Raw genomic sequence first — 23,527 nt, 5'->3', positions numbered from 1 at the left:
AATTTGGATTTATGTGAATTTATACATGTTTAGGCTACGTACAGACACATATGTATATACATACAAATAAATACCTACGTAAGTATTTACACATATACAGGGTTTTATGCTATTAAAGATTAAAACAACACTAACAATTGGAGAACATATCACAAAAATATAGAAAATGGATGATAGGTCGATGGACCAATAGAAAAATAGATACATATAATGTACATTCACCTATTATATATGTATATGTACATACATACCCTTCCAAAACAATGCAATGGTAACCTCTCTGGGCTTTCTCATCTTGCGTTACTCCTGTCTGTGTTCTCTTCTGTTATGTTGCCACAAATAATTCACACAGGTTTCTAGAGCCCTTCTTCCCTTCCTCCTGGTATCATAAGAAGGAGGAATGGTGCACCTGTGTATCAATGCTTTCTCTCATCCTCCCTCATGTCACATGACTACATTATCTTCTTTTGGATCATTATGCTGCATTGCCTTGTTGACATCCTTTACTCCAATTCTTCTTTGAAATTTCTTATTATATTTCGCATCCTGCTCACGACATTTCATGTTTCTTTCCATTATCTTTTGTGATAATCATTTTGATTCTGTAGGGACTGTAGTGTTCTGTGATTCATCATCACAAAATAACACTGGTAGACTATTGATATTAAAAAAAAATCCCCCCTGGGTGGTATTAGGAATAAATAGAGAAGTTTTATGATTTCTTTAGGACAATACAATCTGTTCATCTCCTCCTATATTATTCTGGACCTTACTATTCTTTCATTTGAATTATCTTTCGAAGACATACAATTAATGATTGGTAAGTTCTTTGACTTATATATTGAACCACTTGTCAAAATCTGTGGAAGAAAAATTTTCCAAACACTTGGTCTCTGCTATGTGAATAGTAAGACTGAACCCTTCTGGGTGATGACAGATCTCTTCAAGGTGTTTTTGCAAAGTTCTGAAGATTAATGCAAATAGCATGATTTTTGTTGTTGTTCAGTTATATCTGACTCTTCGTGACTATATAGGGTTAACTTGGCAAAGATACTGAAGAGGTTTGCTATTTCCTTCTCCAGTGGATTAAGGCAAACAAACGTTAAGTAAGTTGCCCAGTCTCGCAGCAACAGGAAGTGTATGAGGCCAAATTTGAACTCAGATATCCCTGCCTCTAGACCCAATGATCTAACCACTGAAACATCTATGTGCCTCAAATACCATGAAATTACCTGCAAAATGCAGAATCTAGAGAACTTTATCATCCATAAAGATCCTCTCTTCAGCTCAGAATCTTTGCTTAATCTTCTCTATCACACTTGTAAACTTTCATGAGCATTTGGTGCTTCATGATGCTTTATCATGCATGTTCTTTAATCAGAAGGTAATTGAACAAGATTATCTCTATTGGCAGATCTTTTAAGGAATCTTGAATAATTATGGTATGTGGCTGGGAGAAATCTTTTAGAAAAAAAGCCTTTATGTTTGTGAGCTCTATTCAACAACTCCTTGTTAAATATCCAACGAAGTATAAGTACAATGCAATTATGTTCTCTATGATTTCCAATTTTATAGCGTTCAGGATTTGATCTATTGTGGAATCTTATTTTGTGTATGTGAAAGTTTACCTTTGACCTACTGATACTTTCCTCAATGATACCTTTAATACTGGCATATAGATAATTCTCTTTTTTTATAAGTGCAAAATAAGGCATATAAGTTGGGATTCATAGTTGTCCTCCCAGTCACTTAGTTTTAGTATTAAAAAGGTTCAAGATTTTTCTTTACTTCAGTATCTTACCCTCCTTCAGATACCTTTGAATCTGTCCCTCAATACTTAGACAATTGTCTTGTCCACAGCAGGGATATTCTCTCACTGCTCTGTCTAAACTAATTCTCTTTCCTCTCTTTGGTCTCTTTAATGTCATTTTACCTTCTATTTAAAAACATAGAAAGCTAGCTAACAAGTTATTTAGATAATAGATTCATAGGTAGACACAGATAATATAGATACAGTTATAGAAAGAAATTCAAAACATCCAAAAAAAGGAGTTGCCCAAAGTGCAAAAAAAGTTGACCTTATTGATATAGAAAATAGAAAATTAAGAGAATATCTGCACTATCAATTTATATGTCTGTTTTCACATTTATATCCAATTTTATGAGAACTTTTTTGCACATGCATTGAAGAGATCTGTTATGTGGATATCAGTAGAAAATATGCAGACTTTCACAAATAGAGCTCCACAATAGATCACATCTTGATAATAACAAAATTGATTGGAAGTTGTATAAAATACAAGATCCCACTATCCATAAATAAACTATAAATGTGTATACATATGTATATATGAATACATGCACACACATTTGTGTATATTTGATAGAGTAAAACACCATGTAAACTTTCTTTAAAAAATGTGTGTCCCATCTATGAATAACAATTATAAAGGGGGCGGCTAGGTGGTACAGTGAATAGAGCACCTGCCCTGAAGTCAGGAGGACCTGAGTTCAAATCTGGCCTCAGACATTAGATACAATTACTAGCTGTGTGACTTTGGGCAAGTCACTTAAGCCCAATTGCCCTCCACAAAGCAAAAAAATAAATAACAATTGTAAAGATTCCTTGAAAGGTATAACAACAGGGATAGAGACAACAAGGGTAGAAATAACATTATTTAATTATCATTTGACCAAAATATCAGGTGAGGTATAAACTAGGGATGGAAATATATAGACATAGATTCTAATTTTGAGGTTTTTTCTTGGGTAAAGTTTATAATCTATATTAATTCTCTTTGCCATTCTTTTATCCCTGGCTATTCCATTTTGTATTTCTTATTTCATTTCTTCCAGTTGCTCTTAAAGTTTTTGAAGCCAGGGATATTTTTGTTTGGTTGGTTCTTTTAGGTTCTACTTAGACTACCTGTTTGTTAATTACTATCTTCTTCTTAGTTTACCCACTTATAATTTCTCATTCAAAAGTACTTCTTCGCTGCATCTAGTGTTTTCTTCATATCTGCAATTTCAGTTTCTTATGCTTGGGTCAAACTTTGCTACTCTGATTAGTTTTATCAACCCTTCTTGGTCCAGAGAAAAGTACCTAATATTAGGCCGTGCCTTCTGAAAGAATTCTTTGGCCTTGTCTCCTTCTGTGCTTCAGACTCAGACTGCCTTGGATCCTGATATGGGTCTGTCTCTACTCAATCTGAGATCAGGGATTTCCCTGTTCTAGACAGTGCGTGGGACCTCTTTTCTGTTTGTGGTTTAGGGCTGCTTTGCCTTCAGATGGGACTGCTTTGAATTATATCTTCTATCTTTATGTTCTCATTTTATCTTTTTAGATGTGTATGTGGGGTTGGGGATGTCCTGCACTGGATGGAGGAATTTATAGCTGATTTTCTTTAGTCTTCTTTATCATATTAACCTGGTACATTTTTCAGTTTTATTGATGTGTTTTCAGGGGAACTTGTTCTCAGGCACACAGTCAGAATATGTTGGAGGCAGAATTAGAACCTAGGTGTTTTCAACTCTGTGGCTACATCTCTATATGCTATATCACCAGTGTAGACATAGCACAAAGAATTTTGTTCTTCTACATGTTGAATGCATTTTAAAACACCTTGTACAGTATGAGAAAGCATTGTTATTTCAAAAAAGAGGAGTAGAAATGAGTAAATAAGGTAGATAAGACAATATAAAAAGTTTTTCTTTGAAGAATAAAAGACCCAAGATTGCTTCTCTTGTGTTTTAACCATGAGGCTTTCAGCTTGCCAGAGTGTGTGGAGGCCTCAGAGAGGGCACCCATCAAATACCTCTGACAGCTGAGAAAAGCCCAGGTACCCTGTCTGGTGGCAGAGCCCTACTGTGGCAAGAAGCCCAGGGGTCAAGGGACTGAGGGGCGACATGACCAGGCAAAGGAAACAAAGCAGACAGAAGATTTGGGGGACAAAAAGTAGCAAAGCATGGAACAGGAGGAAGACAGTAAAGTCAGAACTCCTTCACCAAAAGCTTCAAAGGAAAATACGAGCTGGTTACAGGCCATAGAGGACCTTAAGAAGCAGATAAGAGAAGTGTAGGAAAAATTAGGAAGAGAAATGAGCATGATGCAAGAAAATTACAAAATGAGAGTCAACAGCCTGACTGAGGAAAATTATACCTTAAAAAACAGACTAACTCAATTGACAAAAGAGGTTCAAAAAGGCAATGAGGAGAAGAATGCCTTAAAAAGGCAAATTTGCCAGATGGAAAAAGAGTCTCAAAAGATCACTGAGGAGAATCATTGCTTCAGAATTAGATTGGAGCAAATGGAAGCTAATGACTTCATGAGAAATCAAGATGCTGTTAAACAGATCCAAACAAATGAAAGAATAGAAAGCAATGTGAAATATCTCATGGGAAAACCACTGACCTGGAAAATATATCCAGGAGAGAAAATTTAAAAATTACTGGACTACCTGAAAGCCATGACCAAAGTAAGAACCTAGAAATCATCCTCCAGGAAGTTCTCAAAGAAAACTGCCCTGATGTTTTAGAATCAGAGGGCAAAATAGAGGTTGAAAGAATTCACTGATCACCTCCTGAAAAAGATCCCCAAAAGAAAACTCCTAGGAATATTATAGTCAGGTTCCAGAATTCCCAGATCAAGGAGAGAATATTACAAGCAGCCAGGAAGAAACAATATGAATATTGTGGAAATACAATCAGGATAACCCAGGATCTGGCAGCTTCTACACTGAGGGATCGAAGGGCTTGGAATATGATATTCCGGAGGTCAAAGGAACTGGGATTAAAACCAAGAACCATGAGGCTACTCTGTCTTCTCATAAATTGCACCAATGATTTGTGTCTCTCTCTGTCTCTTTGTCTCTCTCTCTCTCTCTGTCTTTTTCTTTATCTCTGTCTTTTCCTGTCTGTTTTGCTGTTCTGTAAACTACAAGGTTGTTTTTGGTTTTTAATGTTTAAAATTGAAATGAATAAAATTTAATTAAAATAATTGAAAGAAATGCTAGATATTAGTTAGAGTTTGGTGAAAATAAAGCTATATTTTTCCCATTCATGTTCATCTATTCCCAGAAATTTCTCATTAGCTGACTTGGGATCCCATGTGCTCCATGTTAAGAAACTCTGCTTTAGGGGTGGCTAGGTGGTGCAGTTAATAAAGCACTGGCCCTGGAGTCAAGAGCACCTGAGTTCAAATCTGGCCTCAGACACTTATCACGAAACTAGCTGTGTGACCTTGGGCAAGTCACTTAACCCCAACTGCCCTTCCTTCTCCCTCCAAAGGAAAAAAAATCCTCTATTTTAGATGAAGATGGGATCTATAAGTACAAAAACTTTCTCTATTGTTTTTTCTCATTTTAGTCAAAGATTACATTTTTGAATGGTCCCATCGTTGCTGAATAGAAGTAGCTGAGAGAAGGCAAAGTGGGATAACTTCCTCAGCCCCATACCTAGATGTTAATTGACATTCAAAACTATTGCAATATCATTGTCCCTATTATGATAAAGATGCTCTCTCATATTTCAGCTTTTTCGTGATGGCAATGGGAATATCAAAGTTCAGTACTAAATACAATTAAATAGAAATGATTTTCTGGTGATGGCTGCAAGCAAAAGCACATTAAACCTACCGTTCACCAAAAACCTCCACATCCATTTCCTTAGTAGTAACTGATTTAGGTATCCTTTCATTGACCCAACCAGATGGTGCAAGATGCTGAACCACATATAGTTATTAGGACAATAGCACTATACCTGTATGTTTGAGAACTCAGACATTAATCAACTCCACTCAATTCCACCAGCATTTGTTAAACTACAATGTGCAACTCCTACGTTGGCCAATGGAATTTGTCTTTTCCAAAGATTCTGGTTAGTGCAAAGTCCAAATAGAATATAGATTTATTCTCCATGGTTAGATCATCTCAATGTTCTTATTATTTAGTAACACCACACTGATTTATGTCAAGCTTCAAAATATTGTTGAGTCTCTCAAATGAGGTATATAATTACTTAAAGAGAGTTCAACTTAATTATTACCATAGGAAAAAAAAACCAAAGTGGTTGAAGAATACCTATTGAGCTTGAGGGAAAACCTATAGGGCTGCTTCATTACTACATGTCTCTTGGACAGACACTACACATGGATAATAAGCCTAGGCTCAAATTTGAACAGTAGGAGGAGACTAGACTAGACTGCTTTTGTGGAACTATGAAGTGATTTTAATGATCCCAATTTTTCCCTGAAATTAAGGTGCATATTCCTAACATTGACATTTTTTTCTGGTCATGCTGAATGCCTGTGAGCTATGCAGAAAGACATTCTCCAAAGAAGTAAATGCATGTATCATCCAAAGAGCAAATCAGGGAAGGGGCTTGTAGTGGAGGGAGGAGTCTGCAACATCTTTCCAACAAGCAATTTTATAGAAGCAGTAACATAACAGATTTCATTAAAATGTCTGACTAGAAAAGTCATATTTATCTAGTAAGAGCAAGGGATAAGTGATGGACAGCTCCCATACTTCACTAGTGTCCATCCAGTTCAAGAGATCTAGATGAGTGCATCCAGGAATTCTGTGGAGGATTTCTAGAAGAATGCGGATAAGACACACTTAAAATAATGAAAAAAAAGTCATAGCAACATTGAGACAGATGTCATGTATTGAGAACTGAGTCAAGAAGTTATGATCTCATCTTTCCTTTGATACATGGTGTCAACTAGGGCCTCCCACTGTCTGAGTGAACTCACTAAGACTATAAATCGTAGAACTGGTGTTAATCTGCATTATCTCATGGAGTTTCCTTTTGGGGAGTTTTCTTAATGAAGACATCTCAAGAGCAGCTCAAATAACAACATCAACAAGGGCCAGGTATATAAAATAGCACTTTTAGATTGGCAAAGTGTTTTACATACTTGTTGAGTGGTGGATGGATGGTGACCTAAACTTTTGAAGGAAGCACCCCCATTCATGTGATCACAGACCTGTCAAAGTTGTTTGATTTTTTTCAAGGTCCTTGGTGTAAAGCCTGATATATGACTCTGGGGATATAAAGATGTTAACTCAGGTATTGATAGCATTTTATATTTTTCTCAGAGTTCTTACCTTCGAAGAACACAGAGAAGTAGGCACTAAAAGTTTTTTTCCCCATATTGTAGATTAGAAAGGTGAGGCTCAGCTTCCAGAATAAGAGAGTCTTTCTTTTTGTATTTGTATCTCTAATATTTAGCATAGTGCTTGGAAAAGAGTAAGTGCTTAATAAATGATTGTTCATTCAACCATCCTTCGTTCATTCATCTAATTCATATAAGAGCCAAAATTCAAATAAAGTTTCTTCTCTAGAAGATTAATCTGTCCTTCATATCACACAACCTCAACTAAGAAAATATGACAATCTCTTTGACGTCAGGGACCTTAAAATCTAATGAGAAGAGATTACAAGGTAAGGAAGCAAACTTTAAACATTAGTTTCATGATTCTTTCCTAATTTTATTTAGCTGAATCATTTTTTTACCCCTTTTAGATTAATGTGGATTGGGTATGGTTTTTTGTTTGTTTGGTTGGTTTAGTTTGGTTTTCTTCCTAGTAATTAGAAAAGAAGAAAAACAGCAACATCTGAAACAAGATTCATATTGCATCTATGGGATTGCATAATTAAAAAGTGATTAACATCTTAAACCCATTTTTTGGTGAAAGGAACTGACATTCGAGTCGAAGATACATATGCCAATTTCATTTGGAATGACTGCTAGATAATGAATCTGGTAAACATAGTTGGAAAATAAAGCACAACTCTGTTATACCAGCACCCTTGCTCAACAATTAAATGCATAAAAAGACTACACAAAATAAATTATTTTACTGTACAAAGATACAGTATTTGTGTACATGATCCTACTGTAATTCTCTTCCAAAAAATTGTGCCTCTAAAATTTTAAATGTATTTCTAAAACAGTTCAGCTGTCATTTAGGCAAAAATATGTATATATTTTGTCCTGAGCATTTATAAGCTGAAGAAAATTGTTAGAAATCAGATGAATTTCAATTTAATACTGACAATTTTTACATGTAGATATATTCTTAATTTGTGTGTGTGTGTTTAATGAAATGCATATGTATTCACTTGGCATTTCTGAGAGGGGAGGGAAGAGGAATAAATGAAAGAAAATGATGGGGAGAATATGGATAAGTGAGAAGAAAGGAAGAGAAGAGAAGCAGAGAGGAGAGAGAAAGATGATAGCTCTTGATATTTATGGTCGTTTTCACTTTCATGAGAAATTAAAGTAATAATTCATTGTATTAGTAAAACAGTGAAAGATTTTTAATCCACATCACCAGATGTGGTTCTGTAAGTGTTTGTACAGAAATCTTTAGAGAGAACCTGAAAACTTTGGTTCTTATCCCCAGATTAAGCTTCTCTAAAATTAACATGTCTGAATTATGTGTCTGTTCATTTGTTTAGCTTGTGTTTGTAGTTTCAGGGATCGTTATGAATGTAAAATTTCTGGAAAATAAAAAGAATACTCAAAATTCATTATAGTAGAAGGATTGGAAAAGGGAAGAAAGAATTTAGGTTAAATTGTTTGTAGGAGAAGCTAGGTGGTGCAGTGAATAGAGCACCAGGGCTGTCGAGAAGACCTGAATTCAAATTTGGCCTCGGACACTAACAAGCTTTGCGAATGGACAGGTTATTAATGCTGATTGCCTTAGTTTTTTCATCTGTAAAATTAGCTGAGAAAGGAAATAGCAAACCACTCCCGTGTTTGCCAAGAGAACCTCGAGTCAAGTATGATTGAGCAGTAACAACAAAAAATGTTGTTTATAACATACTTCTGTTTATTAATTATTTTAACTATATTAAGAAGTTTTGGGCACTACACTAGCCCTGTAGCCAAGAAGGCATGAGTTCAAATCTGGCCTCAGATACTTACTAGTTGTGTGACCATGGGCAAGTTACTTAATCCTGATTGCCTCCAAAAATAAAAATTAAAAAAAAAAGGTGATCTAATACAATGATGCAACTGTCATATAGCATTTTTATTTCTTTATTTTACAAATCCTTTCCTAGGCATGCAATTCACATAGGTCTCGCCTTCTCCATGCATATTTATTGAATATATTCATTGGATGCACCCAGCATTAGTTGGCTCTGAGCAAGTTTATAATTATGTTATTAAAAATCAGGTTTTCCTTGAAGATTTATGTTTCAAAATACAACATAAAATGCGCTTTAGCCAAAATGCACTTAAGTCATGAGGGCCTGAACAAAAGAGAACTACTGGTGGCTCCTGAAGCTTCAGTTGGTAAAGTGGGAAATTGGATTTAGAGCCTGAAGATTTGACTTCAACTCCTGACTTTGCCATCTGCTACCCATGCAACTTTGAATGAGTCACTTAACTTTTCATGGTTTCCTAATCTGTTACAACAATAACAACCCCAACAGAATTGTAGCATATGATCTCTAAGATCCTTACCCATTCTCCAATTATATGGGATCACCATGTCAACTGCCACTTTTAAGCCCTCCTTTCTCACAGCATTGAGTTCCTTCCTTGGCTGTATTTTAATTTTGCTGTCAGCACCTACTCTTCCCCTCACCCTTCAAAATAATTTGCCAGACCACAACTTCAGCTTTCTTATTTGCAAAGTGAAACTATTACACTAAATATCTAGAGATGATAAATACTTTAGAGAATCATCTAGTCTAACCCTTATCTTATTTATAGGGAAACTGAGTCCCAAATAAAGTAAGCTACTTAAGTTTTATGTATGTATGTGTATATATGTGTGTGTGTGTGTGTGTGTGTGGTACTTAAATTTTACATAGGTAATACTTAAATTTTATGTATTTATATATTCCTTACCCAGGTATTGCCTGGGTAAGAAATGCCAGAAATTGAAATGGAGCTGTCCACAGCTGAAATTTGTTCAGAATTTCTAGAAAGTAAAGGTTAGCAACAAATGCTGGGGACTTTGCTAGCTATCACATTATGCAAATTAAATGAGAAATTATACATACATACAAACACACGTGTGTATATTTCCTATGCTCTCAAACCTATGTGATACCTGACTATTAGATGTAAATCCGACCTAATATTGAACTTTCCAGTTTCCCCTTTCCATCTTGACCTCTTACTTTTGCTTCCATATTTGAGATACACCTTCTATCTCTGGCCATTGTTCAGTCATAATCGTTTGAGAAATATGATTGTTGTCTCAACTGATTTGCCACCTGGTTCTTTTCTCTTGCTACCTACTAATGTTAGCACTGCCAAGTATACCTGTCCAGTGAAGATTACTCTGCTAACTTATGTCCCACCCTATGGAGGGCAATAATGTTCTATTAGAAATAGCTTCTAAAGAGATATGTCCTTGGGCCCATAAGAGAAAAGGATCAAGAGAAAAAATTCAAAGTCACAAAGGTTACTAGTGTTTACTACAACTTTTAGTTTATTTAGGTGTCCTGACTCCAGCTACAGTAAAAAAAAAATCTGGGGGGGGGACTTTCTAATTCAATAGATACAAATATATACACATATGTATGTATACAAATTATATGTGTATAATGCATATATATAGAAAAGGTATGATTAGTGCTAATTATGATGCCATTGTGCCCTTAGAATATAATATATCATCAATAATCATTTCACATTCCCAACTCTAGGCTCCACAAATAGATTGTAAACATCTAGAGAGCAAGGATTATCTATTATATTTCTGTTCCTTGTACCCTCATAATATCTAACAGCCTAGGCAATAGAAAATTAATAAATTACTGATTGCTTCTTAATTTACTGGTGAAATTCCAGTGTATAACTTTGCCCATGTCACACTTTGACACAAAAATCATTAGGGACTTTCCTTTTCCTACCCATTAAAATTTGTTAATACTGAATATCACCTTTAAGATTTTGTATAATATGCTTATAAAGACCTTTTCCATTCTTATTGTATACTATATATGCCCCCTTTGGTATTCTGTATTCTAGCCTTGCTCATTTATTCCACATATATTCATCCCCTGACTATTCCTACCTTTGTTTTTTAAGGTCCCTCCCTTCCTTCTGCATGCAATTTTTACATCTCCTCCATGATGACTTTCCTGAGACACTAGACAGAGGTGAAATGTCTCATCCTCGATTCATTATGTACCTTCTCTTTGCCCTTACTGCACATTTTTTTCCACAACCCAAGCTGCTCCTTGAGAATGAGGCATGTGGCATGCTGTCCATGTTTGTAACTCCATTAATAAACATGGGACTTTGCAGATAATAAATATTTATTGAGTCAAATTAAATACCTACTTTTACTTTAAGGGGCTCTTCCATAATTATGCTATTTATTTGTTCTATATTGAATTTAGTTGTCATATTTTGAATGTGAATGGCTTTTGAAATCAATAGATCTTGTTGTTAGGTATCTAAAAGGATTCCCTTTAATGTGACTTCTGGGCTCAAATTGGCTTGCCATTTTGAAGTAAAGTTAAAATAATATGAAAGACACTCACAAAGTAGTTTATCTAGTCACTGGCCTAAAGCCACTGTTAATTGACTAATCTACTTTTCTGTGTCTAGTCTCCAGCTCAGTCTCCTGTTTTTGGATTATGGCAGTTCAATGTAGACTTTTCCTCCAAGTGTATAAGAGCTACATCTGCATGTGAATATACACAAACAAATAATTAACCAGCAAGCAAATATCAATAGGATTAGCCTAGCATGTTGGAACAAATCTTGATAAATCCGCCTCAGTAACAATACTCTAACTACACCACCATGAGTAGAATATCAATTCAGCCTATTGAAGTATTGTTGCGTCAGGAAAGATATTTTAATATAACTGTTAGTCAGCTACCATTATTGGGGTACTAAAGCTATTGAGCTGCCAATGGATCTTGGCCCAAAAAAAGGGAATTTGAAAATGCAAATTGGAGGGAATATAGTCATAAATATCTTTTATCCATCAACAAACCCTTGCTGATACAAGACACTATTTTAACGGGTGATTTTTAATAGCTCTTTGCACTTCCATGGATACATACCCAAAATGGACATCTCTGGAACAGTAGCATGATAAGGTCCATTAAGAAACTCCGGTGCATTGTCATTGATGTCTTGAACTTTAATAATGAATTCAGAAGGAGGCTCCAGAGGTTTGTTTGTATCCCAATCGACTGCTTGAGCTGTTAGAGTGTATTCAGCCTTTTCCTCACGGTCAAGTCTTTTTATAGCATGAATATCTCCTGTTATGTCATTGATCTGAAAGATAGTACCAGCTCCATCTCCCGATAGAATGTACTTGATTTTTTTGCTTCCAGGATCCAAGTCAGTGTGGAGCTAAAATGACAAATTAGTATTTTGTTAGTGAGGAAACAGCATCTTGCCTTGCTCTGTTGCACCTTAATCATGCATTTCTTCAGTTATCCTTTTCATACTTTAATCTCGGTTCCAGTAATCCCTATCTCAGTTTATGTGCACAAAAAGACCGTGTATTTGTATGCATACTAATCAAAATGGAGTGTAATCATCAGCACCTAATGAGTCTGCCTATTTAAAAAGCAGTTGTATATAAATATATATATATATGTATTTCAAATTTTTCCCCTTTAATATGAATGTCTTTTGAAGAGTAAGCATTCCATTCAAATAGTTGATTAGTATCTCTACTTAACTAGGTCACAATTTCTCACATTATTGTCTTTGATCTGACTTTTATCAGGTCATGCTTTTTTTTTTTCCCCAATCACTTTCACTTGCCACTATTTAGGAAAGAGGAAGATGCCATAGCCTAAAATTCCACTGGGTGTTGTAGCAAAAGGTTTTCTCCATAAACTGTTAGTAATTGAAACCATTGCTCAAATAAACACATAAAGAGTTCAGTCCAGTTACTTAAGCAGTCCTTAAAGCTAAAATTTTCTTTCCCTGGCATTCAAAACCTGAACAAGAAAAGAAACAAAAATTGCATGTGGAAGCATCTAGAAATTCAAAATACAACCTTCCCTAAGGGTCCTTTTGTTTTATTCCGAGCAGACTTTTTCTTTCCCCTCTCATTTGAAATTTTGTTTAGGGATTCAATAAATAAGAAGAAAGGGTTATCTAAATAACAAAGACAAACTCCAGATATATTTCAGTATATTTTATTTTGAATTTTTTCCCTCTTAAACTCCATCATCAGGTTACATCAAATATTTATGGAATCTTAAAAGGTAGTTTTCTTTTATTGTATTAAATTTATTAAGAAGAACAAATATTGAAATGTTACTTTATCTTAATGAGTATGGGATTATAATTCATTTAATATGATATTAATCCTAATTTATGATCATTTTAATTTATGTACATATTTAACATGTCCATTAGCATTTTTATTAAAAAGAGAATTTGAATAATATATCACTAATGGAGGGTTTCCATTCACATACAAGACAGTCCTATTACATAAAAATAGTTTAGTATCCAGATTCATAGACTAGCTTCTCCTAGTAACAACTGAACAATTTAAATTGGTTTGGGATTCATTTACATTTTCTTGGTGGAGTTAAAGAGGCTGGACTATTGTCTTCAAATCTTTCAATACTACCTGCCACTGTTCTGATTGGGAGATGTTAGTTTTAAAACTCAATTCAGATCTTGAGTGCTATAATACTGAAAATTTCTCTCAATCAGAATTTTTAAACTGAAGCCCTCAAGAGGTGAGGCCTGTGAATAATTCTGAAGTAGACCTGTGTCCGAATAATGCTGCATGCACCATTTTGTTTTGCATGTCACAAGATTTTAATTCAAAAGACTGTACAGTAGACAACTTTCACCTCTTTGACCATGTATTGGGGGGGGCAGGGTGAGGAGAGGGCAGGGTGGGTTGGGAAAGGTAGGGAAGCAAATAATTTCAAATATATTTTCTGTCATCTTATGTTCTGCAGATCCTTTTTTTACCTCAAAAAAGAAAACACTGAGTTTGAAAACACTGTGAAAGTGACAGCAAAATTGTAATGATGATCAACTGTGAAAGAAGTGGCTACTCTGATCGATACAATGATCCAAGACAATTCCAAAGGACTTATGTTGAAAGAAGTGCTATCCACTTCAGAGAGAGAATTGATGAACTCTGCAAATTGAAGTATAATTATCTCACTTTATTTTCCTTGGTTTTTACTGAAATTGTGTTAATATGGAAATATGTTTTGCATGATTTCACATGGATAATTGATATCATATTGCTTTGCCTTCTCGGTAGGTAGAGGAGGGGTGGGAGGGAAGAAGAGAATTTGGAAATCAAAGTTTAAAAAAAAAGAATGTCAAAAATAAATAAATAATAAATCGATATGTTAAAAGAACAACACTCTGAGTGTTGAAAACATCCTGAAAATACTGCTTACATAATTTTCCAATTTAATTATTCATTTATACACTTGTTTTATTCCATAAATTAAAAATAAAATTAACAAAAGAAATAGTGTGGTATAATGAGTGCATAGAGTGATAGACTTGGAATCAGAAAGAGAAAGTTTACCGTGATACACCAAATGGCACCCTACTGAATTTTCCTGATACTTTCTAGATGCATGACTATCTGCAATTCACTTCACCTCTTTAATATTCTCATCCAGAAAATGGAAACAATAATACCTACAATTTCTATTCACAGGGTTGTTGTAATGCTCAGTAAGGATAATGAAAGTAAGTTGTTATTCAATTGTATCTGACTTTTTGTGATCCCATTTGGAGGGGGTTTTTTGTTTGTTTTGTTTTTTGGCAAAGATACTACAGTGGTTAGCCATTTTCTTCTCCAGCTCATTTTACAGATGAGAAAACTGTGGCAAACAGGGTTAAGTGACTTAACCAGGATCAAACAGCTAGAAAATGGCTGAGGACAAATTTGAACTCAGGAAGATGAGTCTTCCTGACTCCTTTGGGTACAGTCCCATTGGATTTAAATATTTAAAATTTCATAAACAATATTGGACCATGATTAGTGAATTACATTATCATAAATACTCTAACAACTGAATTTATATGTTTTATAAGCAATGGAAAGGAGGGACTTTAAAAATAACATGGGATAGAGTGTTTTTTTTTTTAGGTTAGCTGTATTAATTATTATTATCATCATTATTTAAAGAAAAAAATAATCTGGAATGATAATATCATTGTAAATCTCACAATGTAAAATTCTACTGCCCAATTTGAGTCTAATTTATAAGCTTTGGAAGATGCCTAGGGGAGCTGAGAGGTTACTTAATTTGCCCATGGTCACACAGCCTTTATGGCAAGAAGAACTTGAACCTGGGTCTTCCTGACTCTGAGTCTGCATCAAGTTCTTTCCATGCCATTATTATCATTAACAATAACAGGTGACATTTATTAAGCATTTAATAATATAGCAAGCATCATTATAAGAATTTAAAGTTTGCGAATCATATTGTCTCACTACATCTTGTTGGATCTTTGAGATTTGTATCATCTCCATTTTACAAGTGAGGAAAGTATGATCCAGAGAGGTTGAAAGAACTTGGAGATTCCATGGGACTTGGCCTTTTTTACTAGCAAGAAGGTGTCACAGGTAGGATTTGAACCCATATCTCCCTTAACTCTTAGTGTTGTGTTCTTTGTGCTGAATATGCTAAATGTTTTTCTGCTGAAAAGTTTAAAAAGCACTTTCCCTCTAACTTTGAGAGATAGTTTGGGCAAGGATTATTATCTCAATGGAAAGATGAGGAAACTGAGATAAAGTGTTTGAAAGACTTGCAGAGGGTCATGGAACCAGTTAAAGGCAGAGCCTGGGGCTGAACATGGTACTTTTGATACAAAATCCAGTATTCGTCAAGCAATGCAGAAGAGAAAACCAACATCAGAACTTAAAATGTCTATAAATAACTCATAAGAAACAGGTATGTTCAGGGTGGGAGAAATATGAAAATTAAATTAGAGATAATAAAAAATAGAATATTGAAAAAGGAAATAGTGCCCAATGTACAAAGTTGACCCAGATACTGAAAAGTCAAATGGAAAGTTAGCATTCCAGATTCACAAAGACAATGATTCAATGTTCAGAGAGCTAAGAAAGTGACTGAAATTTTCATAGTTTTGATTCAGGGATCTCACTGCTAGACGTACACCCCAAGGAGAACAAAGACCAAAATAAATGTCCCATATACACCCAAATAATTATAGCAGCATTTTTTTTATTTAGTAGCAGAGAATAGAAAACAATGATAATGATATTCACTTGTGGAAGAGCTAAACAAGTTGTATTACATGAGAACTGATTTTGTAGTTAAGAAGACCTAAGTTTGGAACTTTCCTTTTCAGCCTACTTTCCATTCAGCCTACGAGCTGAATGACCCTGGGTAAATCCCTGAAACTTTCTCAGATCCAGTTTTTTTCATCTTTAAACTGGAGATAATAACAGCATTAACTTCACGAGGTAGTTGTGAAGATCACATGCAATCATACCTACTGTGCTCTATAAACTTTCAAGTGTTAAATAAATCCTATTTATCATTATCAATGTAATGGGCTATTGTAGGAAATAATGAATAAAGAGAATTCAGAAAAAAAATAGGAAGCATATATGAAATAAATTTGCTTATATGACAGGGAGTGAAGTAAGGAGGAATTAAAAAACCAATATATACATTGATATAAATGGAAAGGAAAAACAGAGCCAGGAACAAATGGCAAGATTAAAAAAAAAAAACTTGTTACTGTATCATTATACTGACCAGCCTTGGTTCTGAAAAAGAGCTGTGAAAATACTTCTAACATCCTATTTTGCACTATGGGGGCAGGATATTTCTTATACTATCAGATTTGTCTGATATGTTGGTGAGTTTTAGTAAAGTTCGGTTTCTTTCTTTTCTTTTGTAATATAAAAGGTGATTCTCTGGGTAAGGGAGAGGGAATGATATGTTTGGGAATAAGGGTAATATTAAACCAAAAGATATTCATTTTTAAATTTTTTAAATTATTATTAATTTAAGTTAATCAAAATAATTAAAACGTAATAAAAAATTAAAATAATAATTTAATAATTATTAAAATTTAAAATTGTAAAATTCATGCCCAAATTCAGTCAAAGACATAACCAGGGAGAAGTGGGGCTTTATAGCAGGAGACTCAAATTCAAGTAGCACTGAAAGCAGTTATACTTTTTTAGTACATTAAAGCAACTGAGGATAGAACTTTGTCAATACTCCTTACTTTAAAGAAGAAGCAAGCAGAGAGTGTGCTTTCTATCCCGGTCAGTCCCATCTTTGTTCAGCACCCCTCTAAACTGGTCCTCCCCATTAGGTCTCTTACAGTATCCCAGGAGCTTTCCTTCTCATGATATTTGTGTCTCAAAGTCTTAAAGTTTTATCTCCTGCTCCCCTGACTGAATTTATCTTTATTGGTTGGTTTATGTCATTGATCTTGGTCATGCCCAGGGACATATTTTGTGTTGCTTCCTTCTCTGCTTCCACATTCTGCCATCACTTTCAAACAGAAATACTAGTTATACCTCCAGATTCAGTCAATAATTTGTTGGCTTCCCTCTTTTGCTTAAGGCACAAAACAAAAAAACCCCAAAACTTTCATTTACCTCTTTCCATCCTGGAGAGTCACTAGGGGCCTAATAAGGAGCACTACCTGGGCCTCTGTTAGGATTCTATGTGAGTCACTGAATTCCAATAGCAGAATCATAACATAGACCTCTCTTTCCAGGGCTAGTCATGGCCCAGTTATGGTTATATACTTGGGCTACCCCAACAAGGCCACTCACAGTTTTTTTTTTTTTTTTTTCCTAGCCACCTGTTCCTCCTTTACACAAGGCTATAAAGGAATCCTGAGAACAGAGTTTAATGTACTGCAGCCGTGATATACCAAATGGCACCCTAGTGGCCTGAAGTGTTTAATGGGCCTCCCTAAGTGCTCAATTTACTACCAAGCATGATGGTAAATACGAGTTAAATTTGACTAGACCTGTCCAGATTTGTGAGTGCCTCCTGCCCCTACTTCCACCTCCCTCCAAACGCAATGGAGGGGCACAGGTCACCCTTCAGACAGCAGAGGCACTCTAATGTATAGCTCTCTATTCCCCCATTCCCAATGGCACTATTGTAACGTTTCTCTAAATGCTTAAATATCTACTATGAAAGGCCTAAGGCAGTACAGAGAATCAAGATCATTTTGAAAGGTAACAGAATTTAGCAGTGATTAACACAACCTGAATCAGCTTTACTTGCTTAAAATAAGTATTAACCAAGCGTTCACAGAATCCCAAAGTATCATTGTTAGGAGAGAATTCAGCAGTCCTCTGGATGTGATGTACTAGGAAAAGCATTGTATCTAGAATCAGGAGTAACTTGAATTTCAATCCTGACTCTCCCTTTTTCTAACTCTGGACCCTGGGCAAGTCATTTCCCCGAGCCTTAGTTTTCTTCCCTTTAAAATGGGATATTTATCTTGACACCCAACTCTGAAAGTTCTTTTAAGAACATTTTACAATGGCAAAATTGTTATAGGAAACTCGATTTCTGAAGGTTTATTTGGTTATTCGCTCTGCTTTGTTGTTTTATTATAAGCTAGTACCTGTAATCTTCAGTCATAGTCCTTTGTAATATTTTGAATGTGAGCTCATATACTAAGTCACCTTTAACCTTTTCTGTAGGGTTTCTCCACTTAGGAATGAAATCAAGAGTTTGTTGACTTGAGGCAGTTTCCAAGCTCTTTCAACCTTCTTATTATGGCAACTATTCTGCTTCAGTTAAATTTCTCTAAAAATAGTAATAATTAGTGTCTTTGCTTTTATCTACTTCTTATTTTTTGTGGTGGGCAGATTATCTACAGTGCAAAGGTACTATGCTAGACAGTGGGGATCCAAACCAAAAGGAGACAGTCTTGCATTAAAAGAACTTACTTTTATTTGGACCTGTTGTAATCATGCCCAATTTTTTAATATGATTTTATTGTTTCTTCTAACTTGCCATTTATTTTGACCTTTGTTCTAACCAGTCAATGATCTGGCTGCACACACAACTAATTCTGAAATTACTTCCATAATAGTAATTAGTTAATTTCACATGTCATTAGTTTTTTTGTGATGTTATTAGGTGATCCCATGTTCAATGGCTTCTGTCTCTTTTTGAAAGAATTCTTTATGGCTTAAAACCAAGAGAGTTGTGGATTGTCTACTAGCCTTTGGCCTTTTTCATGTCTAGATCCACAATCACAATTTCCAACATAATTTCTGTCATCCTCCCCAGTATCCACCTTTACATTGTTCTAACCAAATATCAAGGCATATGTTGACTTGGCTTAAAGGATCTCGCCAAGCAATTAGTATAATTGTTTTCCTTTTTTTTTTCATCTTTTGTAATACATATTGGTTCCTATATTGACCTTTAAGATGAAATGATCAATTGTCAGTTGTCTAGTTTCATAGGTTGAAAAACTGAGAACAAGGAGAGCCTTCAGAATTCTCCACGTGTCAGACTCTGTCATATTACTGATAAAGAAGCTGAATCCCAGAAAGGTTCAGTGACTTATTGACAGACACAACAGCAGTAAGGATCAGAGATGCAATCTGAACACAGGTCTTCAATAATACTTCAAAGATAATGTAATATCACTAAATGCTGCCTCTGTGACCTCATTGTAATAAATGATGCAAAAGGTTCATATCTCTTATGAAAATGTGTTTCTGCTTGCAATTATCCAAATGGTGAAAACAAGTCTTTTAGACTCTTTTCTAAGGAGAACCCTTGAGCTTCCCACTCCTTCAAATATAAATTCAATGTTGCCTCTCATTTTAATTACAGCAAGAATGCCAATATAGATGAAGTTTAATCCCTCCAATTGCATATTGTCTCTTTGGTTATTAGATAGTGATTGTATATCGAGTACCAACCAAGAGTACAATTCATGGTTTTGTTTGCTGTAAAAACTATTTAGTTCATAGCATACTGTGTCCTTTTCTCAACCACTGGTCAGTGGCCATGCAGGATTTCTAATCCATTTTTTTTTTCTCTTTTTATTGGCTTTATGAATCTCCAGAGACAAATTTGTCATGTCTTGGACAAATTTCCCATGGTGAGCATTTCTATTTTTCTCTCAGGTATTTTTAAATAATACTCATTCTCAAAATAAAAATCACAGAATAGGTATATAAATATAAGTCTATTCTGAATTTGGAATATTAAGTCAACAATTTGAAAGACACACACACACACAGAATAACAGTTTAACATAGACCAGAACAATATACCAAATAGAAAAACAAATCCTCAGTTTTTATCAAATTCTTTTCCTGATAGAGCAAGAAAATATATGCCACTCTGGTAGTTGAGATTGCTTCCTAGCACTTTGTTGAAGTTTCTGGCTTGGAGGATTAAACGGGTTAGTCAGGGGTTCCAGCAACCTTAGCACACTGAAATATAGCATTGGCAGTGGTTCAAGGTGAACTGCTGAAAAGGAGGAACACATTCACTGAAACACGCTGCAGGAAATAAACTAAAGGGGAAACACATTTATTGATGCACACTGTAGGAAATAACTCGAAGAGGGCACACATTTACTGAAGATTGGACGCTTGAGTGAACCAGGAAATTTTATAAGTGTGAAGCTAGAAGAAGTGTGTACCCAATCTTCTTCTGCTATATGAAATTCATAAAATAAATTTATGGTATATTGAGGTGATTTATAACAACACTGCATTCTGGGTCTAAGACAGTGCCATTTTGCCCCTGCCTTTACTATTAATTTACCAGGGATTAAGAGATAGGATTTTTTTTGTGTGTGTGGTTGGAGTTTGTTAGAGTTTTAGGTTTTCTGGGGGGTGGTAGAGGGTTGAATGGTAATAGCAATAAGAAAATATTTCATCTTATTCTGCCGTGTAGCTCATAACAAAATGTCCTGATTAAGACATATTCTCAGACTGGTCTTTCCAAGTGCAATTAATGAATTAAATCTGGCAAGCACTTATAAAATGCCAACTGTATGCAGTCCAGAGCACTGAGCAAGTGGAAATACAAAGCCTGCATATGCATAACATGAGTGCACAATTTGTTGGCACCGAATGTGAACACATTTATGTGGCTGATAAAGAACAGGAACAAAATGTGAGCAAAAAGAAATGTATTTTAAACAGATAAGGAAATACGTTCAGCACATATTCCAAAGGGCAATGAGCAACAGGGTATTCAGTAGCACTGTGGAAAAGGGGGGGAAATGATTAGAGAAGGCTTTCTCCATGTTCTTTATATTTCAAAAGAACTTAGTTCACTACAATCCTGATAAGAGTCAAAACTATTAGATAAAATTCCTATTTGCTAATGGCAATTAGTTTATAAACAGAATGTAGTTTGTTATTCAAATAATCTAAATAAGTACTGCAGAATGGAGGTTGGGGTCTTACAGAATGTCATTAATGATATAGACTCTGTAACACCAGCAGAATGTAAGCCTCTTAAAGGCCTGGATTGTTTCAGTTGATTAACTGATCAATCAATAAACATTAATGTTCTAGGCATTATGTTAAGTGCTAGGGATACAAAAAGAGGTAAAAGACAGTCTCTGCCCTCAAGGAATTTACAGTCCAATGGGGGAGTCAACATGTAAACACATATCCACAAAGCAAGCTACATAGAAGATAAGTAAGAAATTATTAAAACAGGGAAAGACCTGGAATCAAGAGGGTTTGGGAGATGACTTCTTATAGAAGGTGAGAATTTAGGTGAGACTGAAAGGAATTCAGAGAGGTTAGTAGTCAGAGATGAGGAGGAAAACATTCCAGGAACGGTCAAGAAAATGCTTGGAGCTGAGATAGAGTGTTTTATTGAGGAATAGCCAGGAGACCAGTGTCACTGGATGAATCAAAGAGGAAAACTATGTATTGGCAAGTAAGGTATAAGAAGACTAGAAAGGTAGGTGTGGGCTAGGGTATGAAGAGTTTTGAATGCCAAATGAAGGATTTTATATTTGATCCTGGAGGTAATATGAAACCAGCAGGGTTTATTCAGTAGGGAGGGTGACATGATCAGACCTGTGTTTTAGGAAAATCACTTTGGTGGCTGAATGGAGGATGAATTGGAGTGATGGCTTCAGAACAAGCAGACTCACTAGCAGGATATTGCATTAATCAAGACATGAGGTAATGAGGGCCTACACCAGAGTGGTGATGGTATCAGAGGAGAGAAAGGGGCTTATTCAAGACATATTCAAGAAATGTTGTAAAGGTAAAATTATCAGGCCTCAATAACAGGTTACATATGGCATGGAGGGAGAGGGAAGAGAGAGATAGTGAGGAATATGACTTCTAGGTTTTGAGCCTAAGGGACTGAGTGGATCCCCCCCCCCCCCCCCCGTCTACAATAATAGAGAAGGTAGGAGGGTGGGAGGGTTAGGGGGAAAGATAATGAGTTCTGTTTTGGACAAATTGAATTTAAAATATCTGCTGAAAGGAACTTGCAAATGAGAGACTGGACCAGGTCAGCAGATATTGGAGCCAGAAAAGTAGATTTGGAAATCATCAATAGAGAGATGGTAATTAAATTCATGAGAAGTGATAAGATCACCAAGTGAAACAGTATAGGTAGAGGAAAGAAGGTCCAGACAGGAAGAACCCCAAGGGATACCTATGGTTAGAGAGTGTGATCTGCATATATGAGGTTATTCTACATCCATAATCTTAGTTCTCTTTTTCCTAGTCTATAAAGTGCAAATTCTTTAGCTTGGCATTCTATATACTGTGTCATCCAGCTCCAACTTACTTTTGAAACTTTCTCATAGTCATGAGACTATGCTTAAACTCCTTGCCCAAATTACATATTTTCTGTGTCCGTGATATGTTCAAATCAGCCTCTATGCCTCAAATAACTCCTCTTTCCTTCTCAATTAATATCTAAGACTCAACATAAACACCCCATCCTCGATAAGGGCTTCCTTTTTCCCTCCCTTTAGTTTGAAATTAATTAATAAAAAAAAAAGATCTTAAAGAAATTTCTATATGCCAGTCTTTGTGTCAAGGCCTAAGCATGCAATAACCAAAGCAAGAAAGATAGAGTCCCTATGGTCAAGGAGCACAAATTCTTTAGTATTTAAAAAAATTTTGAACTTAACCACCAAAGATAAGAAGTGGGTATTTTCATATACACAGCAGAAGAAAGTAAGTCTGCTAAGCTGCAAATCTTTCAATTTGACATTACTTTCTTCATTAAAAAAGCATAAAATAAATTCCACATGTTACTTTGAAAACTGTCCTACCTGTTTTTTTTTTCTAAATTTCATTCTGTTGTTTTCTGTGTATATAAAGGGAAAAAAATTAATAGTGCCTATTTTTGGCTTCACTATTGCTAACTTTCCTTCTCAATCCTCGCTCCTCCCCCAAACTACACCATTTTTAAAATAAAAGGAAAGGGGAGTAAATAGGCATAGGTAAAGGAAACAATTCTATTCAGTGCCCACGTCCAAAAATTTATATATAGATATATACAGATTTTTTTCTATCTATCTATCTATCTATCTATCTATCTATCTATCTATCTATCT

The 23,527-nt window shown here is 35.2% G+C and overlaps 1 protein-coding gene across 1 annotated transcript in view; it reads right to left on the bottom strand.

The window, feature by feature from the left end:
* The window catches only part of CDH8 (cadherin 8), a 527,584-nt gene that overhangs the window by 367,260 nt on the left and 136,797 nt on the right, over window positions 1-23,527 (bottom strand). The window contains exon 3 of the mRNA XM_069085836.1: window positions 12,046-12,340. Within this exon, the coding sequence (XP_068941937.1) occupies window positions 12,046-12,340 (295 nt within the window). The remainder of the gene's footprint in view (window positions 1-12,045; window positions 12,341-23,527) is intronic.

Source organism: Petaurus breviceps, unplaced genomic scaffold (assembly GCF_028583685.1).
Source record: "Petaurus breviceps papuanus isolate PSGF00001 unplaced genomic scaffold, PetGlider_PUasm1.0 176, whole genome shotgun sequence".
NCBI classification, from domain to species: Eukaryota; Metazoa; Chordata; class Mammalia; order Diprotodontia; family Petauridae; genus Petaurus; species Petaurus breviceps.
The sequence above is the reverse complement of the archived record's forward strand: the minus strand, read 5'-3'. Positions and strand labels throughout refer to the sequence as shown.